Raw genomic sequence first — 19611 nt, 5'->3', positions numbered from 1 at the left:
TCCCATCAAATCTATGTTGTTATAATGTGCTTTGACAGCATTAGACTTTGAGTATTTTTCACATGATCCCTTGCCAAGTCACTGAAAAAGCTTTTCTGTGTCTTACTTTTAATTCCCTAGACTTGTGTTTCCAGTCCTTGAATGAACACTGAGTAGTGCAATTTGACTGGTACCAAGATTAACTCTAGGGATTATCTTCTCATACTTAATGCATTTCTACCTTTCCCTGCTTCCATCTTCTAGCCTCAAAGCAACCCTCTGTTGTAGCTAATTGAGAAGAGAGAGAGAGTGTGATTTGTTCAAGGCCCCCAATGAGCTCCATAACTGTGGGGATTTGAACCTATATTACTTATCTACAAACCCAACAGTCTAACAACCGTCCCACTCTGGTTCCCAACATATCAGGTAGCATAATGGATAATTCCTTTCCTGTACTATGATGTTAGAAATCAAAAGGATACCATTCCTGGCAATGCATATTCATAGGAACCTGAATTGCCAAGAAGTTTCAAGACTGAATAGCTTCATTCAGATGTACTAGTGGTTTGCCAGTAATTACACCAGGCACAATACACTGGGATTTTCTCTTACTCAAATCCCAATGAAATGAATGAGAATCCATTGCCATGTTATCAAAGTAGGTAATGCTGCCAAAGAACCATATCCCCAAATCTCACACTTCTTTCCATCACAGTGAATAATAATAATTCTAATTCCAACAATCTCTATTAGTGTAAAATATTGATTTATTGAGTGCTTAAGAGTAAATGAGACATGATGTTGATCTGATCGTGCCCATTTCTTTTGTAGTACTTTGCAGTGAAGTTTTTCATTTCCATTTATATTTCTTTATTTAGTTTGTAGGTAACAATTTATTAATATCATGGAACCAACGTTGCATAGCTGAATATTTTTAAACTTGTGTATCTTTAGCTACTGAAAGCCAGATGAAAGAAGAATCTTGCATTGCTTCTGGAAAATATTCAGATTTAGATTTGATTGTCCAGGCGAAAGGTTTCACCCACCTCATGTCCTCCCATAAAACAAGGGGACATGACAAAGATAAATTATGATTATCAAAATCAACCTGATATTTATTTCAAGTAGGCCATCATCAGAGTCGCCAAGGTTTTGTTTATCTTCAGAAATTTGGTAAGCAGTGCTCTTGATAAAAAATGAGGTGCCAGTACTCATACCTTGATAAAAGTGCTGTGAGTGCCTGATCAAAATGGTTGCCATGGGCAGCAGAAAAAAAAAGGTGCTGGTACTGGTGAGTTCCATCACAAAAAAAGCACTGATTGCAACATTACAGTTTTCAGACAATCTGAAATAGAAGATGTGGCATAAATTCTAAGTTATGATCATTTATGCCTTCAAGGCTGATATTTCATTGCCTTGAATCACCATCTTCTTGCCCTTTTTTGACCTCTTAAGAGCATCCTAAAGAATTCAACCATCTACAGATAATCAAATGCTAGCTTAAGAAAACAAAACATTGGAAAGGGGAAAATAATAATTCCTCTGTGGAAGTCAAGAGAAGGGCATGAATGCTTCAAAAGAGTTCTCTCATCAAACTGGAATGGTGTAAATGTTAAAAAAGTCTTTAAAGCATTCCATACAAACTTTTATCAGTCTTTAGGGTGTATATATGTAAAGACAGTAATTTAGCCTTTCCTTTAAATGGAATGGTTACTATCCTTTCCTTTTGAAATTTCCCAGGAATGTTTTTGGGACCCATTTATTACCTTCTGCTTAATAACAGATGGTTCCTTTGCTGATGTAGAGATTAAACAAAATTTCATGAAGCTCTGGCAGGTTTCATAGATACTGCACTAAGGAAATCACTGAACGGAAACAGTTCTGGACTTTTCCTTCCTTCGCTTAAGAATTAAGCCCTATCAAACATTTGGTAACACTTCCCTGTCCCTTCCCTTTGCTCTGTGGGCTGAAATTACTTCCTGCATACTTCCTTCCCCAGCATAGTTAGTCAGTGTGATCATAGTTCATAGCAGCTGGTTTTAAACTGCGATTACTCTGTTTCTAAACTACAAGATTGTTTGAATTGGTTGTAATTGGACTTCTGGTCTGGATTAGAATCTGCTTTTTGCTACTGTGCTGGTTTAAGGTAGTTGTGTTTTTAAAAAATACTGTTTTATGGTTTTGTGCTGCTTTAAGAAGACTTTTTGTTTTGAAAAGTGACATAAGAGATAATTTAAATAATTAATTGATAATTGGTACAGAGGGTCCTTTGTTAGACAGCCCATTCCCTGACAACCCATTCCCTTGAAAATCAGAATACTTTCAAGTTAGATATGCAAATACTTTGTGTTCACATTTTTAATTGTTTGCATGATACTGACACATAGTTTAATACAGATTGCTATCTTATTCTCTTATTACAGCAGTTTGTGGATGTCTGCCGTTTGCTAGTGTTGAGCTGTTTAAATAGAGAACCCTCCCCTTCCCCTCATAACAGAACATGTACTCTGTATTTACTCCAAATATAACATGTTGTTTAGATAATGGAAATATTTGTGTCATGATGCAGGCAGATAGACTGTTGTGAAACTGCAGATGATTTCTATGGCACCATGGGAAAGTTAACCCAGGAGATGCTGGAAGACATCCTCATTGATAGCAATGAACTCATGCAGGTTAGTAAGTACTAACTACATAAAGGTGAAACTAGGGTGAAATAATCTTGCTTCTGTTGGACAAAGCTTACTTTTTCAAGGTATTAAGAAAAACTTGAAGAAAGACTATATCTCAGTGGTAGGTCACCTGCTCTACATGCAAACATTTTAAGATTCAATACCTGGCATCTTCTGATAGGACTGGGAAAGACTCCTTTTTAGAACTATGAAGAGCTGTTGCCAGGCAGTTTAGACGTTGCTAAGCTAGAAGGTCCAATGGTCTGACTCTGTATAAGGCAGTTTATTAGTTTCCTATGTTCAAAACAATAATTTTTTAAAACAATATAGAAATTCTCAGGTGCTCTCCAAAATTTCATTGAAGCAGAGTGTTGTAATAAGTAATAGTAGTAGTAGTTATCATTTTAGTTTGCTTTCCATCCAACTTTGACAAGAGCTTTAAAGACAGGGAAGGAACCTTATGACTAATGTAACTCTACTGTCCTTTTAAAATAGAATGTGGTGGCTACCCTCATAGCTCTTGAAAGAGGCTTTTACAATACCGAGAATGGTGCAATAGATGTCCGTTTCAAACTGCTGCCTGCTCTGTTATGAATTGCATTTCAGTGATTGGTTTGTTGTGTGAAATCAAGATATGGCATTTGTCACAATTATGTTGGTCCAGTTCAGACAGGTTCAGGATTCACAAAGGTATGATCCTTAATTGCTTTACCATATGCAGTGTTTTTTGTTTGTAATGGCACTCACCAGTTCAGAGTCCCATCACCTCTTTTTTTGCTGTCCATGTCAACCATTTTGTGTTGGCACCCATGCCATTTTTGAATTTTAAGTCAGAGTTCCAAGCTCACAGTATGCAGAGTTGTCTTACTAATGTGTTTCAGTAGCACACAGCAGCAAAAATATTTTAGTCCTTGATTTTTGCCATAGCATCTCTTGCGTTGTTATTTAAACTTCTATGCTGCCCTTCCTCCCAGAAGCCCAGGGTGGTAAACAAAGGACAAAACACTTAAAGCAGCTCAAAAACAAAACAACTTAAAAACATTTTAAAAATAGAATATCTTTTTTAAAAAATCGTTAAAAACAAATTAAAAAGCAGTTTCAGCACAGACTGGGATAAGGTCTCTCCATAAAAGTCTTGTTGAAAGAGGAAGGTCTTCAGTAGGCACTGAAAAGATAACAGAGATAGTGCCTGTATAATATTTAAGGGGAGGGAATTCCAAAGGATAGGTGCCACAATTTATGTTGTGCGGAACTAACCTCTTGATGAGAAGGTATCTGCAGGAGGCCCCTACCTGCAGAGGGCAATGATTGACTGGGTATATAATGGGTAAGACAATCTTTCAGGAATCCTGGTCCCAAGCGGAATAGAACTTTGTACACCAAATCCAGCATCTTGAACTTGGCCCGGCAGCTAAGGGGCAGTCATTGCAATTTTTTGAGCAGCAGAGTAACACCTTGGTGATAACCTGCTCCAGTGAGTAGTTGCACTGCCACATTTTGCACCAGCTGCAGCTTCTGAACCAACCTCAAGGGAAGCCCCTCACAGAGAGCGCATTACAGTAATGCTTACTCGATCCCTGCCCATCATGGCTCATTATGAGCTGTAAAGATAAACTGGGTGAGAGGATCAAGATGGTGGTAAATACATTACTTCAAGAGGGAGTAATGCCATCAGCACTCAAGGAGGCAATAATAAAACCAATCTTAAAAAAGCCCTCCTTGGATCCTCAAGATCTGAACAACTTTTGCCCAGTCTCAAATTTACCATTCTTAGGCAAGGCGGTTGAACGGGTGGTGGCAAAACAGTTGCAGGCACACTTGGAGGAAGTGGATTATCTAGATCCATTTCAATCGGGCTTCAGGCCTGGACATGGGACTGAAACAGCCTTGGTCACCTTGGTGGATCATATGAGGAGGGCATGGGATAGGGGCGAATGCACCTTCCTTGTCCTCCTTGATCTCTCAGCGGCTTTTGATACTGTTGACCATGCTATCCTCTTGGACCGCCTAAAGGGGTTGGGTATAGGGGGCACTGTATGGCAGTGGTTCCATTCCTTCCTCTTCGGTAGGTACCAAAGAGTAGCATTGGAGGAGGAGGTTTCGGATCCTTGGCCTCTCACTTGTGGGGTGCCACAGGGTTCTATCCTCTCCCTGATGCTGTTTAACATCTATATAAAGCCGCTGGGGGCAATCATCAGGAGATTTGGGCTGCAGTGTCATCAGTATGCGGATGACACGCAGCTCTATCTCTCATTTGAATCTTCACCAAAGTTGGCTGTAGAAACCCTGGAGTCTGGAGTCGGTGAGTGGCTGGATGGGAAGGAATAAGCTGAAGCTGAACCCGGACAAGACCGAGGTACTGTTTGTGGGAGACAAGGGAAGGTTGGGGGTTGTGGACCTGGTGCTCAATGGGGTACGTTTACCCCTGAAAGACCAGGTCCGCAGTCTGGGGATCATTTTGGACTCCCAGCTGTCCATGGAGGCTCAAGTCTCGGCTGTGAGCCGGAGGGCGCTGTATCAACTCCATCTGATACGGAGGCTGCGCCCCTACCTTCCCAACCATCTGCTCCCACCGGTGGTACATGCCTTGGCCACCTCTCGCCTAGACTACTGTAATGCGCTCTACGTGGGGTTACCCTTGAAAATGGTCCGGAAGTTGCAGCTGGTACAGAATGTGGCGGCTCGTCTGATTAAAGGCAGCTGCCGGCAAGATCACATCACTCCTGTGTTGAAGGAGTTGCACTGGTTACCGGTTGTTTACCAAACCCATTTCAAGGTGTTGGTTTTGACCTTTAAAACCCTATACGGTTTTGGCCCAGTCTATCTGAAGGAGCGCCTCCAGCATCGTCAGGGATGCCCATGCTCAACAAGATCAGCCTCAGAAGACCTTCTCTCGATCCCACCGGTAAGAACAGCGAGACTGGTGAGGACTAGAGAGAGGGCTTTCTCAATAGTGGCCCCCACCCTATGGAACTTTCTCCCAAATGACCTCCATCATGCCCCTTCTGAGATGACCTTCCGCCGGACTTTGAGACCTGGCTCTTCAGGAAAGCTTTTAAGATGGGTTAGGCTTTTATTGTTATGTTTTAAATGTTTAATGCTTAATGTACTGTTTCTATCCTGTACGTCGCCCAGAGTGGCTGGTCAACCAGCCAGATGGGCGACTAATAAATTAAATAATAAATAAATAATAAAATAATCTAGCCTGGAGGTTACCAGTGCAAGGACAACAGTGGTCAGGCTATTCTGGTCCAGAAACTGCTGCAGCTGTCTTACCATCTGAAGCTAGTAAAAGGTACTCCTAGCTATTTAGGTCTCATGGGCCTCTAGTGATAAAGATGAATCCAGGAGCACCCCTAGACTACAGACCTGCTCTTTCAGAGGGAGTACGACCCCATCCAAAGCAGGCAATTGACCAATTATCCGGACTTGGGAACCACCTACCCACACCTACACCTCCGTCTTGCTAGGACTCAGAGTTGCAAAACAAATGTATTCCATTCAAACCCATTTGACTTAGAGTAGAGTTAGAAATCTTCAGTTTTAAAATATGACTGCAGACTGTGATAAACAACCTAGAGAGTGTCAGTGACATTCTTGCAAGACTGTGATTGAAATAAAGAGACCCTTCTTGTAGATTTTTGATATTTTTGGTTGAGTTGTCATTGGACCTCCATCCAAAGAAGTACCAGAAGAATTAGGAGACTGGATAAGTACTTCCATGAGCAGTAGCTTGGGTTGCCAGATGACTTAAATAAATAGTTCTCTTGTTCCAGTACACTTCTATATATGTTGCCATAGAACAAAACATATATACATCCTTGACCCCAGAACCCTATGGCTGCCCACAGACTTTGCTTTGGACAACGGACCTTAACCTCAGAACAACACAAGCAGATACGTGCTTCTGTTTTTACCATCTAGGGACAAATATGGCCTTTTAGCTAGTTTTAGAAATATTTTCCTTCCTCTTATTTTACATGTGATATGTGATTTCTTACAATAAATAAATTATCCTATTTTATTGGTGAAACTGCCTGTCAGATTTATACTTTTTAAAACCTACATATGTTAACAACTTTGCTGATTGAATGAGTCCTTTTTCCTGCAGGAAATACCTGCTCTTTCACAAAAGTCAAACCTTCCACCTTTCCTTTCAGGAATATATTGTCTAATCTTGAAGCATGTGACAGTCATCCTGCACTTGAGTTGCTATGAAGAGTTCCTTTAAAAGTTTAAACTAAATTCACCCATTTAAAAGCTGTATTCATATTTCTTTCATTTTTTCCTAGACTGTTTATTCTATGGCCCAGTTTCCTTTCCCACAACTAACAGAATTAAGGGAGAAATATACATACAACATTACTCCTTTTCCTGCCTCAGTAAAATCAGCTTCAGGGTAAGTCTATCCTCTCCATCCCACTATCCCATATAATCTAATCCAGGCAAGATAATAGGCTTGTATAGATCAAAGGGACAAAAAGATAACAAGGATGTATCTGAGCCTGATGAACTATTAAGTTTATTAAGGCTGCACTCACATCCAAGAGACCAACATGTCTATGTGCTTTTCTTCTACAGACGGCTGGGAAAAATTAGAGACAGTGATGAAGAGAATGATGTTGATGATGAAGACTCCATAGCTAATGTCATTGGTTGTCTTGGACCATTCAGCGGTTTTCTAGCTCCAGAGTTACAGAAGTATCAAAAGCAATTCAAGGGTAAGGCTGTTTTGTTTTTAAACATGACAGTATTGCCGTGGGAGCCTCTTTCCCATGGATTCATCCCACAGTGTTGCTGTAATGTTTAGAGGCCTGAAAATGTATGGGTGGGGCTAAATTGTGGGTTCTCAACATGAAATTACCATCCCTAAGCCTGACCCCTTAATCAAACTATTCATAATGGTTGGTATTCAGTGGTAGTCCTACTCAGAGCAGACTCATTGAGGTTAATGGACATGACTAATTTAGGTTCATTAATTTCAACTTTGTTGAATACAAACAATGTAATCAATCCTCAAAGGACAAGCCATGCACCTCTGTGGCCCATAACAGAAGTATATTGGAGAATTCATTATAAATGGCTCATGCCCAGTCTCTTTTTGTATTAGATATGAAATTGTTTTATGTGTGTTTTATTGTTAAATCATATTGGGATGTTTCATATGAAGTGATTCATAAATGAAATATAGTTGGCTCTTTGGCATTGATTATGCTGGAGTGGAATAATGTGGTTGTGCACACAACTGAGAAACTAGAAAGGAGCAGTGCACCCCTTCCTTAACAACTGTGTTCCTTACCGCAGCTCTACCTTTTGAGAACAATATTGCTAAGTAATATCAAATTCACATCAAGTTGAATATTTTCTTATTTTTATAGTTTTTGAAGGTTTAAGTACAGGTCAGTAATACTTTCATGTTTATGACTGTTGATTCTAGGCAGACACTGCTGATCTTTTAAGTCTTCAAATTTAATAGCCATTTTGTTGCAAGGATGAGCAATCCACTGTTCATTTAAGGTAGGGGTGGGGAACTTGTGGCTCTCCAGATGTTTTTGAACTTCAACTTCCTTAATCCCCAGCCAGCATAACCAGTGGTCAGGGATGACAGTTGTTGTCGGGTCATATGTTTTCCATTCCCTGATTTAAAGATTACCTACAAGACAATCCAGCATTATTGGATTATATTAACATGTATTTCTCATTCTTTTCCTATCATGTATAGATCACAATGAAGAACAGAGTCTAGGCTCTAGTAACATTGCAGAACTAAGCCCTGGAGCAATAGATGCCTGTCGAAGTGAGTACCATGCAGCTTTTAACAGTATGATGATGGAACGTATGACTACAGACATTAATGCACTGAAAAGACAGTATGCCCGGATAAAGAAGAAACAACAGCAGCAGGTCCATCAGGTGTACATCAGAGCAGGTAATGGCTTATTTTTGAGGGGTATAAATGCAGGTTAGCTTCAACTATGTGAATAGACAAGTAAATCATGTTTGTGTGTATTCATTCATATATAAAAGAAGAGGATGGATGAAAGAATGAACCTGTAAGTGTAGGTGGACAGATCTCATTTGACTATAGTACATGCCTCTTCTAAAGATTATTACCTTTGTTTTTCTTTTGTTAGGGTCTGAAGATGATGAGCCTGGGATTATGTTAGATCCCAGGGACCAGCTGAAAAATGGTATTTAAAGATATCTCTGCTAAGCAGGGGATACAGCATTAGTTTATCTGATTTCACTAATAGCAATGGCATCCTTGGATTTGGGATAAAATGTTATAAATTGCCAATTGGCTACACAAGTGTTTTGTATCTAACAAACAATAACAAACAAATTACAGGATTATATATAAATTAGCTGGATTTAGACCAAAGTTGTTTCAACACTGATTTATCATAAAGTACACATATAGTCACTGTTGATTGGTACCCCTTATGGAATGAACAATATGAAGACTGACTTTTTACTTTGCAGCCAGCGTTGGGTCACATTCCGTAACAGTAGTGTGGTAATATGAGGGATCTAATAATGCTAGCTCCCCCATCCTGGGATGGGATTTCAGGATGGTTGGTCCTCCATCTTTCAAGGGACATTTCCTATGAAATACAGTTTTGAAAATCTGAGAAATGTACTATGTTACATAACAAGCCAGTGTGGTGTAGTGGTTAAGGTGTTGGACTACGACCTGGGAGACCAGGTTCGAATCCCCACATAGCCATGAAGCTCACTGGGTGACCTTGGGCCAGTCACTGCCTCTGAGCCTCATGAAAATCCTGTTCATAGGTTCGGCATAAGTCAGAATCGACTTGAAGGCAGTACATGTGGCAAAACCAAAATGAATAAGGGTTTCATTTCCCAGGATTGCCAAAACCCCTTTTCACTAATCTTAACCATTTGTCTTGTATATATTTTTTAGCTCTTTTGCCTATTTCTGACACTGGATATTCTGCTGGGAAGTGGTCTGTCTTGGTTACCATGTTAAATTGCTGAACGCTCATTGTAAATGAAATTTCACTGGGAATGCAGATGTGCAATACTCAAATTACCATAAGAGAAACTGATTTTTTTCTGCACATGTCCCATATAAATAAATTCAATAAACCCATCATTTTTACATATCTAATCAACTAATTAATTTATTGGTTGGTGTGTGGGAGTGTATATTTGCAATATATTCAATTTCTCATTCTTGCCTTCTTTGTTCTCCATTGGTCTGAAAAGAATCCTTGGGTTCCTTTTACAGTGTTCACTTTTTATTGCTTGGGATAGAAGAAATTTGTTAAGAAGATTGCCTCTGGCCAATTAAATATATCTCAGCTATAGCTCAGTGGTAGAGCACATACTTTGCATGCCAAATATTCTAGGTTCCGTCCCTTGCTTCTCCAAATAGGGCTGGGAAAGACCCGTCTGAAACCCGAGAGCTGCTGCTAATCAATGTAGACAGAACTGAAGTAGATGGACCAATAGTCTGATTTGGTCAAAGCAGCTTTCTGTGCACCAGATACTTTCCCTTCAGAAGTAACAAAGTCCTACTTACTGAATGACTTTCTTTGTTTTCTGTCTACATAAAACATTTGCATTGCTTTCTGCAAGTTACTAGATGTTCTGTTTCTTGCAGCATTTACATTTTACAGGCAACAGAAACTATGTAGCTTGCCTTTCAACTTTTTCATTAACAGCTATTAAGAAATGAAGTGGCATGAGAAGTATGTGCTCAAATATTTGGGTGTGTTGGCATTCAAAAGTTCAGTGTATAGCATAAGGGAAATTCACTTTTTGATTTGCCTTATTGGGTCTGTGACCACACAATAAATTGAATTGAATTGAATTGAAATTCACTTTTCTCTACTTACTGTCTACCAATGCATGTGTGGAACATAATCTAAAATAGCATCAGATTAGTGGTTTGCTTTTATTTTTGATCATTTTCCTGGTCTCTTTCAATAGTATACTTTTAAAATATTTGTTTTCTTCAGATAAAGGACCAGTTACCAGTCTTATGCCCTCTCAGGTGAACCATTCTCCAGTGATCAACCATCTTCTGTTAGGAAAGAAGATAAAGCCAACTAATAGGTCTGCCAAAAATGCTATTATTCATGTTCCAAATCATGCAGGAGGCAAGATGTCACCTGGTCCTCATGAAGATCTTAAAACAAAGCTCAACTCTCCCTGGCGCACTCACATTAGGGTACACCGAAAGAACATGGCGAGAGCTAGAGGGCAGCTGGGCTATGGAGATACTATAGGGCTAATAGAGGAGCAGAACGAAGGTGGGAAAACTAATAGTCCCAATGCAAAAGAAGATACTCCAATCAAATCAGAGTCTATGGAAATTGAAGGGAGCGATTCGGATGCGATGACTACCAGGAATGCTGATGGACAGTCTCCTGAACCAACTTACAAAGATGCCAATGCCAATCTCAACATATCAGCAGTTCAGCTGAAACTGGAAGCATTGGAACTTTCCCAAAATATCAAAGAAGATACTGAATCAGTATCAGATCTGTTCTGTCAAACATCCCTATCTGAGTTACCAAATTTGTCCAGTGACTGTGGAACAGTAGCAAAATCTCCACAAGCTGGCATTCCTAAACCACAAGTCTTTAGTCCTTTTCCTAATGTCAAGCCCCTCAGAAAATCAGCTGCAGCCAGAAATCTAGGATTGTATGGTCCAACTGAAAGAACCCCAACTGTACACTTCCCTCAGATGAGCAGAAGCTTTAAGAAGCCCACAAGTGGTAACAGTGGATCTAAAAAACGATGATGTATATATTACCCGTTCATTATCATCATCATTTCAGTTTTTATTATATCTATTTATGGGTCCAAATGAGTTTCTAAATTTAATTTTGAACAGAAATAATGGAAATAAGTTGCAACTGGTACATAAACTATATTATCAAAAATTCATGTTTTTCTGTAACGTTGAATAGTGAAAGTACACAGTGCCACATCCAGTTTTCATGTTAAAAGAAACAGACTTGCAGCCTTACCTGTAGTAAAAGCTGTAATAAGCCATTCACTAATGCTGGTGGGACAGTTCTGCCCCCTTCAGTTCGCCTTCAGTTCGCCTTCAGTTCACCATTTAAGAAGACTACCATCTTTTTATGGCTAGGCAGCTAATTGGCAGATCCTCTTAGATGCCTAGAAGAACTGCACTGAACATCACAATTTGTTTTTTAAAAAACTGTTTTCCTTCATTACACTAATATATTTGAGAAGCTAACACATTAGCTGTGTTCTAATGTTTTCCACTCCAATGCCACTGCTGGTGTTATTTCCTTTTCTTATTTTTTTATAATTATGAGATCAGGTAAAAAGAAAAGTTGAAATATTTTCTGTGACTTGATCTTGGCTGACTAAATGATGACCTTGAGTGAGTCATGAGACTGTAGGAATATATATTTAAATCTGGCAGTTAATTTAGCATTACAATTCCTGGCAGTATTTGGTGTTAAAGAGAAATCTACAGTCTTAGCTGTTGTTTTTTAATGTAAGTCACTTTTAATGTTAATTGTTTGGCAGTATTACTTTCACAGAGTATGTCATTCCAAATGTAGGAACTTTCTAGTTGAGGAAAATTCATGGCAGCATTCTGAAGATGTGAGATCCTTTTCAATGTACTATGTAACTTTGAACTAGGAACAATGAAGATTTTTAGCATTTCCCCCAGATTATGTTCTGTGCCTCTACATTTGAAGTGAGATGATCTGTTGACCAACAAGCTTGAAGAGATTGGAGTTGGTTTTCACTGTGATGTATTGTCATGTAAACATATTTTAAAATCCCAAAACTTGATGGCCAGCATGGAATGTGGATTTTTCCTACCTTATTTCCATCTTAGAAAAATAGTATGTATTAAAGTGAAGAGTGTGACCTCTTTTCCCACTCTCCAAGGCATTGTGCAAAAACATTTCCATTTCTAAAATATAAAATATGACTGTACTATATGGTTTCAATGTTCAAGATCACTAGACAGTAGGAATTGGTGAACAGACTAACTGGGTAGGCTTGGGAAAGTTATTAACTCTCAAACAGTTTTGTATCTGTAAAATAGGAAAAGTAGGAGCCTATGTTGCAGGATAAATGTAAGGGCTGTAAGTATTGTGTAAAGTTAAGTGCAATAAAAATAGTAAGTGCTGCCATAACAAAGCCGTTATAGGATAGTGGATGGAAGTCCATTGTTCTTAAGAGATAATGTCGTATCTTTCCTGTTCATAACAGTTTTGAGCCTTAAGCCTAGGCGCATAAAGGAAGAGTACACTGATGATTCAATCCTCACTTCAATTTGTAGATTTCTCTGTATTGGAAGACCTCCCAATACTACCTAGTCTTCCACAATCCTTGGGTCGAACGTCTCAAAATGAATAGTATCTCATTGTGCAATCCACAGTTGGTTCAGGAAGTGTGAATCATAACCACATAGTAAAACAAGAAAATCCTCTAAGCTTCTATAGGTTGTTACACTTGGGCTGCAATCCTGTACAGACTTACCTAGAAGTAGGTCCCATTGAACTCAGTAAGACTTACTTCTGAGTAGACATCCACTGAATTGCACTCAGTGTGTAACTCTTACGTTTTAAGAGACCAATTAAGCCAGCACAAACTAATAAAATATCAGTGCAATAAATAAAACTGATCAGCATCTAAAGAATCGTGCTCCTAGATTACTTGGTGGTTTTGGACTTCCCATGATTCCTGAACAGCAGTCTACATGCTTTACAGCAAGCCAATTCTGAACCTAAGGCAGTCTCTAAAGCAATTTGTGATATGGTAATGGGATCTACTTTTCAAAAGAAAAAAATCCCACAGCGTGGGCCTATCTAATATACTTCTTTGGCTCTCAGCCATTGAGTCTCCAGTATCATTTAAAAGGCATAGAAGACTGAGCTAAAATAATCTCTTAAGACTGGCAACAAGCACATCAGATGTTCTCAAATTGTTTCATCCCAATAATCTCACACAATGGAAAGGTGGAGCTGATGTTATTTACTACTGTGTTAGGAACCACTCTATGCATGCACACAAGACAGCTCAGAGCTGCCTGAGGCTGATGTTGGTGTCTATGTGGAATTCTGTATGGGTACTGGAGCCCTCACCTCCCCGCACATGAATAGAAGCTGCTAGATAGTGTCTCTAACTTTACAATATTATGTTAGGTGGGTCTCTGGATCCATCACTGTTGCCATTTGAGTGATGCTGATATGAAACTGAAATTTCACTCTGTCCCTTGTGTGCTGTGATTTTAAGATCTTTTGGCATTACACTTTGTTTCTTAATTGGTTTCTTTCATGTATACAATGTATTATAGATATTGTACATTATAAATATATACAGGATGTATGAAATGATGCCTTATGGGATAAGTTTCATCTATGTTTGTGTCTGTGAGTCTAATGAGTATAGTCATGTTCTATTTTGTAGATTAAATAGGATTTATCAATAATGCATTTTAAAAAATAATATTGAGTTGCCTCCAATTTCTTGCAGTAAGGCGGCATTCCTGAATTCCAAACATTTCTAATCCCAAACATTTCTAACAAAACAAATAAAAATGCAGTTTATAATCATCCAAGCTGTACATATGAGTACAAATGATCTCTTCTACACATGTACATAAATCTTTGGATCAGGATACCTTTCTAGTATACAAAATATACTAGAAGCTATGATATTGTAAAAATCCTAATTTGAAATTATTCTCATGGACATATTATGCAAATATGTTGAAATGAATAATCTGTGCAACTTGTTCAGAAACAATCCTGTAGGTTGATACTTGATGATAAAATTAACAATGTATTTGAACAACCTGTTAGTCAAAACAAACTGTTATGTATTGTGCTTTTAGTTGTATCAATGAAGGCACTGACATGTACAACAATTTGAAAAATTAAGTAAATTGTGCAATATACCATTGTTTAGAACTGCCTTTAAATTAAACCAAATGGTTGTTGTATGTTTACAAGCAACATACTGCTCTTTAACTGCCATAAGTGAGACTGTACAAAACAGTTCTGCATAGTTAGTTAAATCATGTAGCATTGTCCTGGAAGTGCAACCAATATCACAAGATTTCCCTCCCCCATTTCTGTGTTTTGCCTGTTTAATCATACATGTTGCAGCTTAGTTTGTCTCTGATATGTCATCCTTCTAGGGGTTTTTTTTAGTGTTTTTGTTTGCCGCCCTGGGCTCCTTCTAGGAGGAAGCCATGGTATAATTAAATAAATAAATAAAACTGTTAACACAACTTTAGCGATACAGAAACACCACTAATAGCACACAGATAAACCAGTCAGGCACTGTACAGCATGAATGATAAAATGTTCAATGTTGGGACTTTATTGTGGTTCTGTATTTTGAAGAGGAAACTTCATCATCTTCCAATTAGTACATGTGTACACATAATTATGGTGATGCATGTACACCAATTGCTAAGTGTTTCATGCGGACAAAGCATGTCATATGCATACTAATGGAGCAAAGCCTGATGAACAGTAAATAGTTTATGTAGATACTAAGGCTATCCTGAATCAATTGTCTAATATCCAAAATTAGATCATGGTGTGTGTGATCTTAGTGGAGGGCTTTTATGGTGCATGAACCTGTCAAGTGTGTAGTGCATCTGTATGGGTTCTGTACATTGAGCCCCTTTATCCCTGATAAAGAAAGTGTTCCAAATGGACACTCTTATGACCATACTTTGTCTCTAAGCACTTTGAAGGGGGTGTGTGTGTTGTGAAGTCTAGAAGCAACATCTTGACAAATATGTATTCTTTAATTTTATTGGCTGCTTTTTCAACCAAAGCTGCCTAGAGCGTTTACAGCCATTTAACATTATTATAACTATTTCAATAACATATAAGTCTGTAAAAACAATAGAAACAAAAGTTACAAAATGAGCATCTGAAAAGGCCTATGAAAACAGAAACAGGTTTCCATCTAATGCCTAAAGTGCACCAGACTTGGTGCCACTTCCTGGGGAGTGAGTTCAAAGCTGAGGTGCCACAACAGAGAAGGTCCTTTCTTAACCCACCTCACTAGTGGTAGAAAGAGAACTGGAAGGATTTGAAGTAGGTCTTAATACACAGGTATGGGAGGAGGTGGTCCTGGGTATAATGGTAATGGACCTGAAGCCAGCGTAATCATTTAAAAACTGATATATATTGTGTCCTCCCACTCCTAGTTAATAATTTTGCCAATGTATTTTGAATGAACTCAAGTTTTCAGTTGTCTCCATTAAATGGAGTTCATTCAAAATATTGTGGCCCACTTCAGCTATACTCCACCCTGCCATATTATTAGGCATTAACCTGCAACTACAATATTTTCTAAATTAAAAGCATAACAGTAGGTGCAGTATAAGAAAAAATCAGAATTTTATCTTACATGAGAGGTGAACTATTCTACCATTCCAAAGTTAAACAATTTATATAGCCTATATATTTTTGTTTCAAAGGGTTCCAAAGATACAGAAATGAAACAAAATTCTATCGTTTCGGGGGTGGAAGCAATTGTTAGTGGAGAAAATTTTTCTGTTTGATCACTAGATGCCACTATCGGTCTACACTTTGCAGTTGAGAAACACGAATGTTTATGAAGGTATGTACAGATATAATGGAAGTTCCAAAAACATTTTCTATGCCAGTTTAATAAAATACTCTTCTTCAGATTAATCCACCTCAAGTGTGTTCATGTGCTGCTGTGAAAAGAGCTGCCTATCCTGAAAATTACTACAAGGTATTTAGTCCTCCACAAAAGCAAAACAGTAAGGGATTACTTTGTATTGGATTAAAATCTGTTGGATTGAAGGTGTTGGCTTCACTGAACTGTTCATGCAAACATTTTAAAAAAACTTGCATACCAACCATAAAAGCATCAATTAACCATTTTGTCTGAAGAAAGCATTGGATTGAATATGTAGCACTAGCATTACAGTGATGCTGTTGTATTGCATCCTATGCATGTGAAGTAAGTGTATGCATGCATGTCTACACTACAGACTTTTAAAAACTTCAAATTTGTTTAACTGTCATAGCTCCTGAAATGCAGTTCTTTGAATGAGAGAGGAAACTATAATAGTTACCCAAGCTCTAAACAGGTAATTCAAGTGCCTTTTACACTAGATTATTAGCCCTTTAAACTGGGTGGCAAATCCCATTTTCACTTTGAGAAATCTGCTTAAACTTGCTGACAGTATTAAGCATGTCAAACTTACTAATAAATGTGATGGAAAAAGCTTAAATGATTTTTTTTTCTTCCACTGGATTGGATAAATGCACAAGACCTCAGTAAAAAAGAAAGGCACCTTTCTTGTGATTACATTGTGTAAAATTCTCTACTGCTCCCCCCAATTTATCCCCACAACAACCTTTATGAGGTGAAGCATAAGGGACTTGTCTTTTTGTTCTATAGAGCACCATGTGTATTATAAGAATGAATTAACTGTGGTTTTGGTTAGATAATTTTAGAAGATGGACTTAATAGTCTTGGGAGGGGGGCTGTTTTAATAGTAATACGTAATACTTCATTTACTTCAAATGGTCTTATTCCACCTCCACACCCAAGATGTAATAGGTAATCACTTCATTTATTTCAAAATGTGGTAAGCCAGCCCTCTCTGGGGCCCTCTCACTCATACTGGTGGCTGGGGCTATCACTGACTGGAAGACAGAAACAGGACCAAACACATTTAGTTGGCTTCAGAACTGGCCCAAGACATTTTGGTGCCTGAGACAAGATGACACCCTCCCCCCATTCCATTGACAACTGCCAAGCAGATTGGCCGTGGAATCTTACTTCAACACTCATGATGGGATAGCATACTTTACTGAAGGGAGTAGACTTATTTAGGAGGTGCAGGCAGGCATCACAATGCACACAGCTTTTCTCTCCAACATCCTACTGCTCTCCAGCATCTCCCACCTGAAGTGGCTGCCTCACTCTGCTTAATCATAGGGTAAACCCTGGTTGTCTTCGTGAATCTAAGGGAGAGGCCGTAGCTCAATGTATATTCCTGCCATCTTCAATTAAATGATGTTGAATGGCCGGCGGGATCAGCAGCGTCTATGCAGCTCGTAAGTGTAATTTAAATCTCTCAAACTAAGGTGAGCCACAATCTCGATTATTCATCATCTTGAGCAGTCTCACCTTTCACCTCTCGGCTCACTGCTGGCAATAAAACCTTTGCTGCTCTTTGAAGAGCAATTTAGCCAAATCGCTAAAAACTTGCAAAAGGGCTGCTGAGGATCCACCCCCTCCCTCTTCTCTGTGCTGAAGAAACAGTCTCCCAGGCAACAGAGACAACAGTCATCCCCTTCAATTTATATCTTTGACTACATTCCTATTTATTCTGAACTGGGAACTGTTATCTGCAGATAGACGCTGCAGTACATAAGAACTGATCCTCCCTATTGATATGGAATGGTTCTTACTCACCTTGCCTGTAAGACTCTGGGGGTAGATATTCTCCCCCTCTCAATTCCTCCCAAAGAAAAGGGGGAAACAAACCAAAATATACTCCTGTTTTCCATCAAAGGTGTCAAAGAGAGGTGAAGATATTCAATCCCCTCCCTCCATCTTGGGTGGCGAAAACAAGACAGACGGCACAAAACCTGCTCTTTCTACTAACCTAGACTGGTCTGTGGATTACAGTAGAAATAGCCATGTTTTTCAACAGAGGAAGCAGACCTTTTAGAATCATTCGCATCTTGACCACTACAAACCCAGAGGGAGATAACATCAAGACTTTCCCGCCTACAGGACACACTTATTCATGTTATGTCCCAGGATAATCCCAGCAGTCAACAGGAGCATGTACCGATACCACCCCGACCCCTGGAGCCTCCGACACCCCGGGAACTGGACCCTCTGATCGCCTGGACTAAAACACACTTGGCACCTAATATCTCTACCACAGCTCCTTTTAGAGCCCCTTCAAACTCTATCTCAACGGTAGCAGAGTGTCTTGAACCCCCAAAGGATTATCCCCAGGATCGCCCATCTAGACCTTTACAGTCAGGACCAGATTAGTTACGATCCAGATATTTAGGCCCAGAAGAGCTGGGCCCTTCACCACCAACTCCTCCTATGACTACCTTCAACAATAAGGAATCAACGTACGCTACCTTCCCAATTCAAACTGGGTCCGTTTATGTGGATACAACTGGGGAACTCAATTTGATCTCTGAAGTAAACTGACAAGAGAAAGTTCTAAACCTCATTCTCATCCCTTCACCCAGTTTAAAGTCAGGGTCCCCACCTTTCCATCCCCCTAAGTCTGGGAAATCAAGTATCCACACTAAAGCCCATCTTAACTTTCTTTCCTGGAACATCGCAGGATGGGCTTCTAAACAAGATAAACGTGATAACCTTGCCTTTCTTAATACCTTTGATGTAATTTTCCTCCAGGAAACCTGGTGTACTAAAAACTTCCTTATGGATGGTTATTCAACAATTGAGCTCCTTGCCGAACCCCCCAATAGGAGAGGTAGGCCTAAGGCTGGCCTGATAATACTGTTATCTACCACCCTCTGCGTAAACATCAAAAAGCTTCTCCCTTGTGGAAATATTGCAATAGAGGCTCTAATGACTTTTTCATCTACCTCTCTCCTCTTAATCAATGTCTATATCCCCCCTTTTTCCTCCAGGAAAGAAACTTCTTTAGCTTGGGAGGACCTTGAACAGTATATAGTAGGTCTTGAATTCCATTATCCTAGAGCCTTCCTTATAATAATGGGTGATCTCAATGCAAGGATAGGCTCCAATAATAACTCACTTTTTTCCTCTAGACTTTGGGGAGCTGCTGACACAGAAGACCTCCTTTTTAAAAACGACTGGTCATCCAAGGATGTTAAGGTGAATTATGGGGGAATCTGCCTCACCTGCCTGGCCAGTCGCTTTAACTTGGCAATCCTGAATGGCCTCTCACAGGTTGACAATAGTGCAGAGT

The 19611-nt window shown here is 39.2% G+C and overlaps 1 protein-coding gene across 9 annotated transcripts in view; it reads left to right on the top strand.

Annotated features, from left to right (window-relative positions):
• TBC1D30 (TBC1 domain family member 30) overlaps positions 1-16324 on the top strand; it is a 64563-nt gene extending 48239 nt beyond the window's left edge. For 7 of the 9 annotated variants that reach the window (XM_061639825.1, XM_061639827.1, XM_061639830.1 and 4 more), the window contains 6 exons: positions 2549-2654; positions 6944-7050; positions 7233-7372; positions 8374-8580; positions 8786-8842; positions 10637-16324. In XM_061639825.1, coding sequence (XP_061495809.1) covers positions 2549-2654; positions 6944-7050; positions 7233-7372; positions 8374-8580; positions 8786-8842; positions 10637-11424 — 1405 coding nt within the window. In that variant the 3' untranslated portion in view covers positions 11425-16324. The remainder of the gene's footprint in view (positions 1-2548; positions 2655-6943; positions 7051-7232; positions 7373-8373; positions 8581-8785; positions 8843-10636) is intronic. The other 2 variants (XM_061639826.1, XM_061639834.1) reach the window with 1 other exon arrangement.
• Positions 16325-19611: the final 3287 nt, after the last annotated feature.

This window comes from Rhineura floridana, chromosome 8 (assembly GCF_030035675.1).
Source record: "Rhineura floridana isolate rRhiFlo1 chromosome 8, rRhiFlo1.hap2, whole genome shotgun sequence".
In the NCBI taxonomy this organism is placed as follows: Eukaryota; Metazoa; Chordata; class Lepidosauria; order Squamata; family Rhineuridae; genus Rhineura; species Rhineura floridana.
Note: the sequence above shows the minus strand (reverse complement) of the source record. Positions and strands in the feature narration are given on the sequence as shown.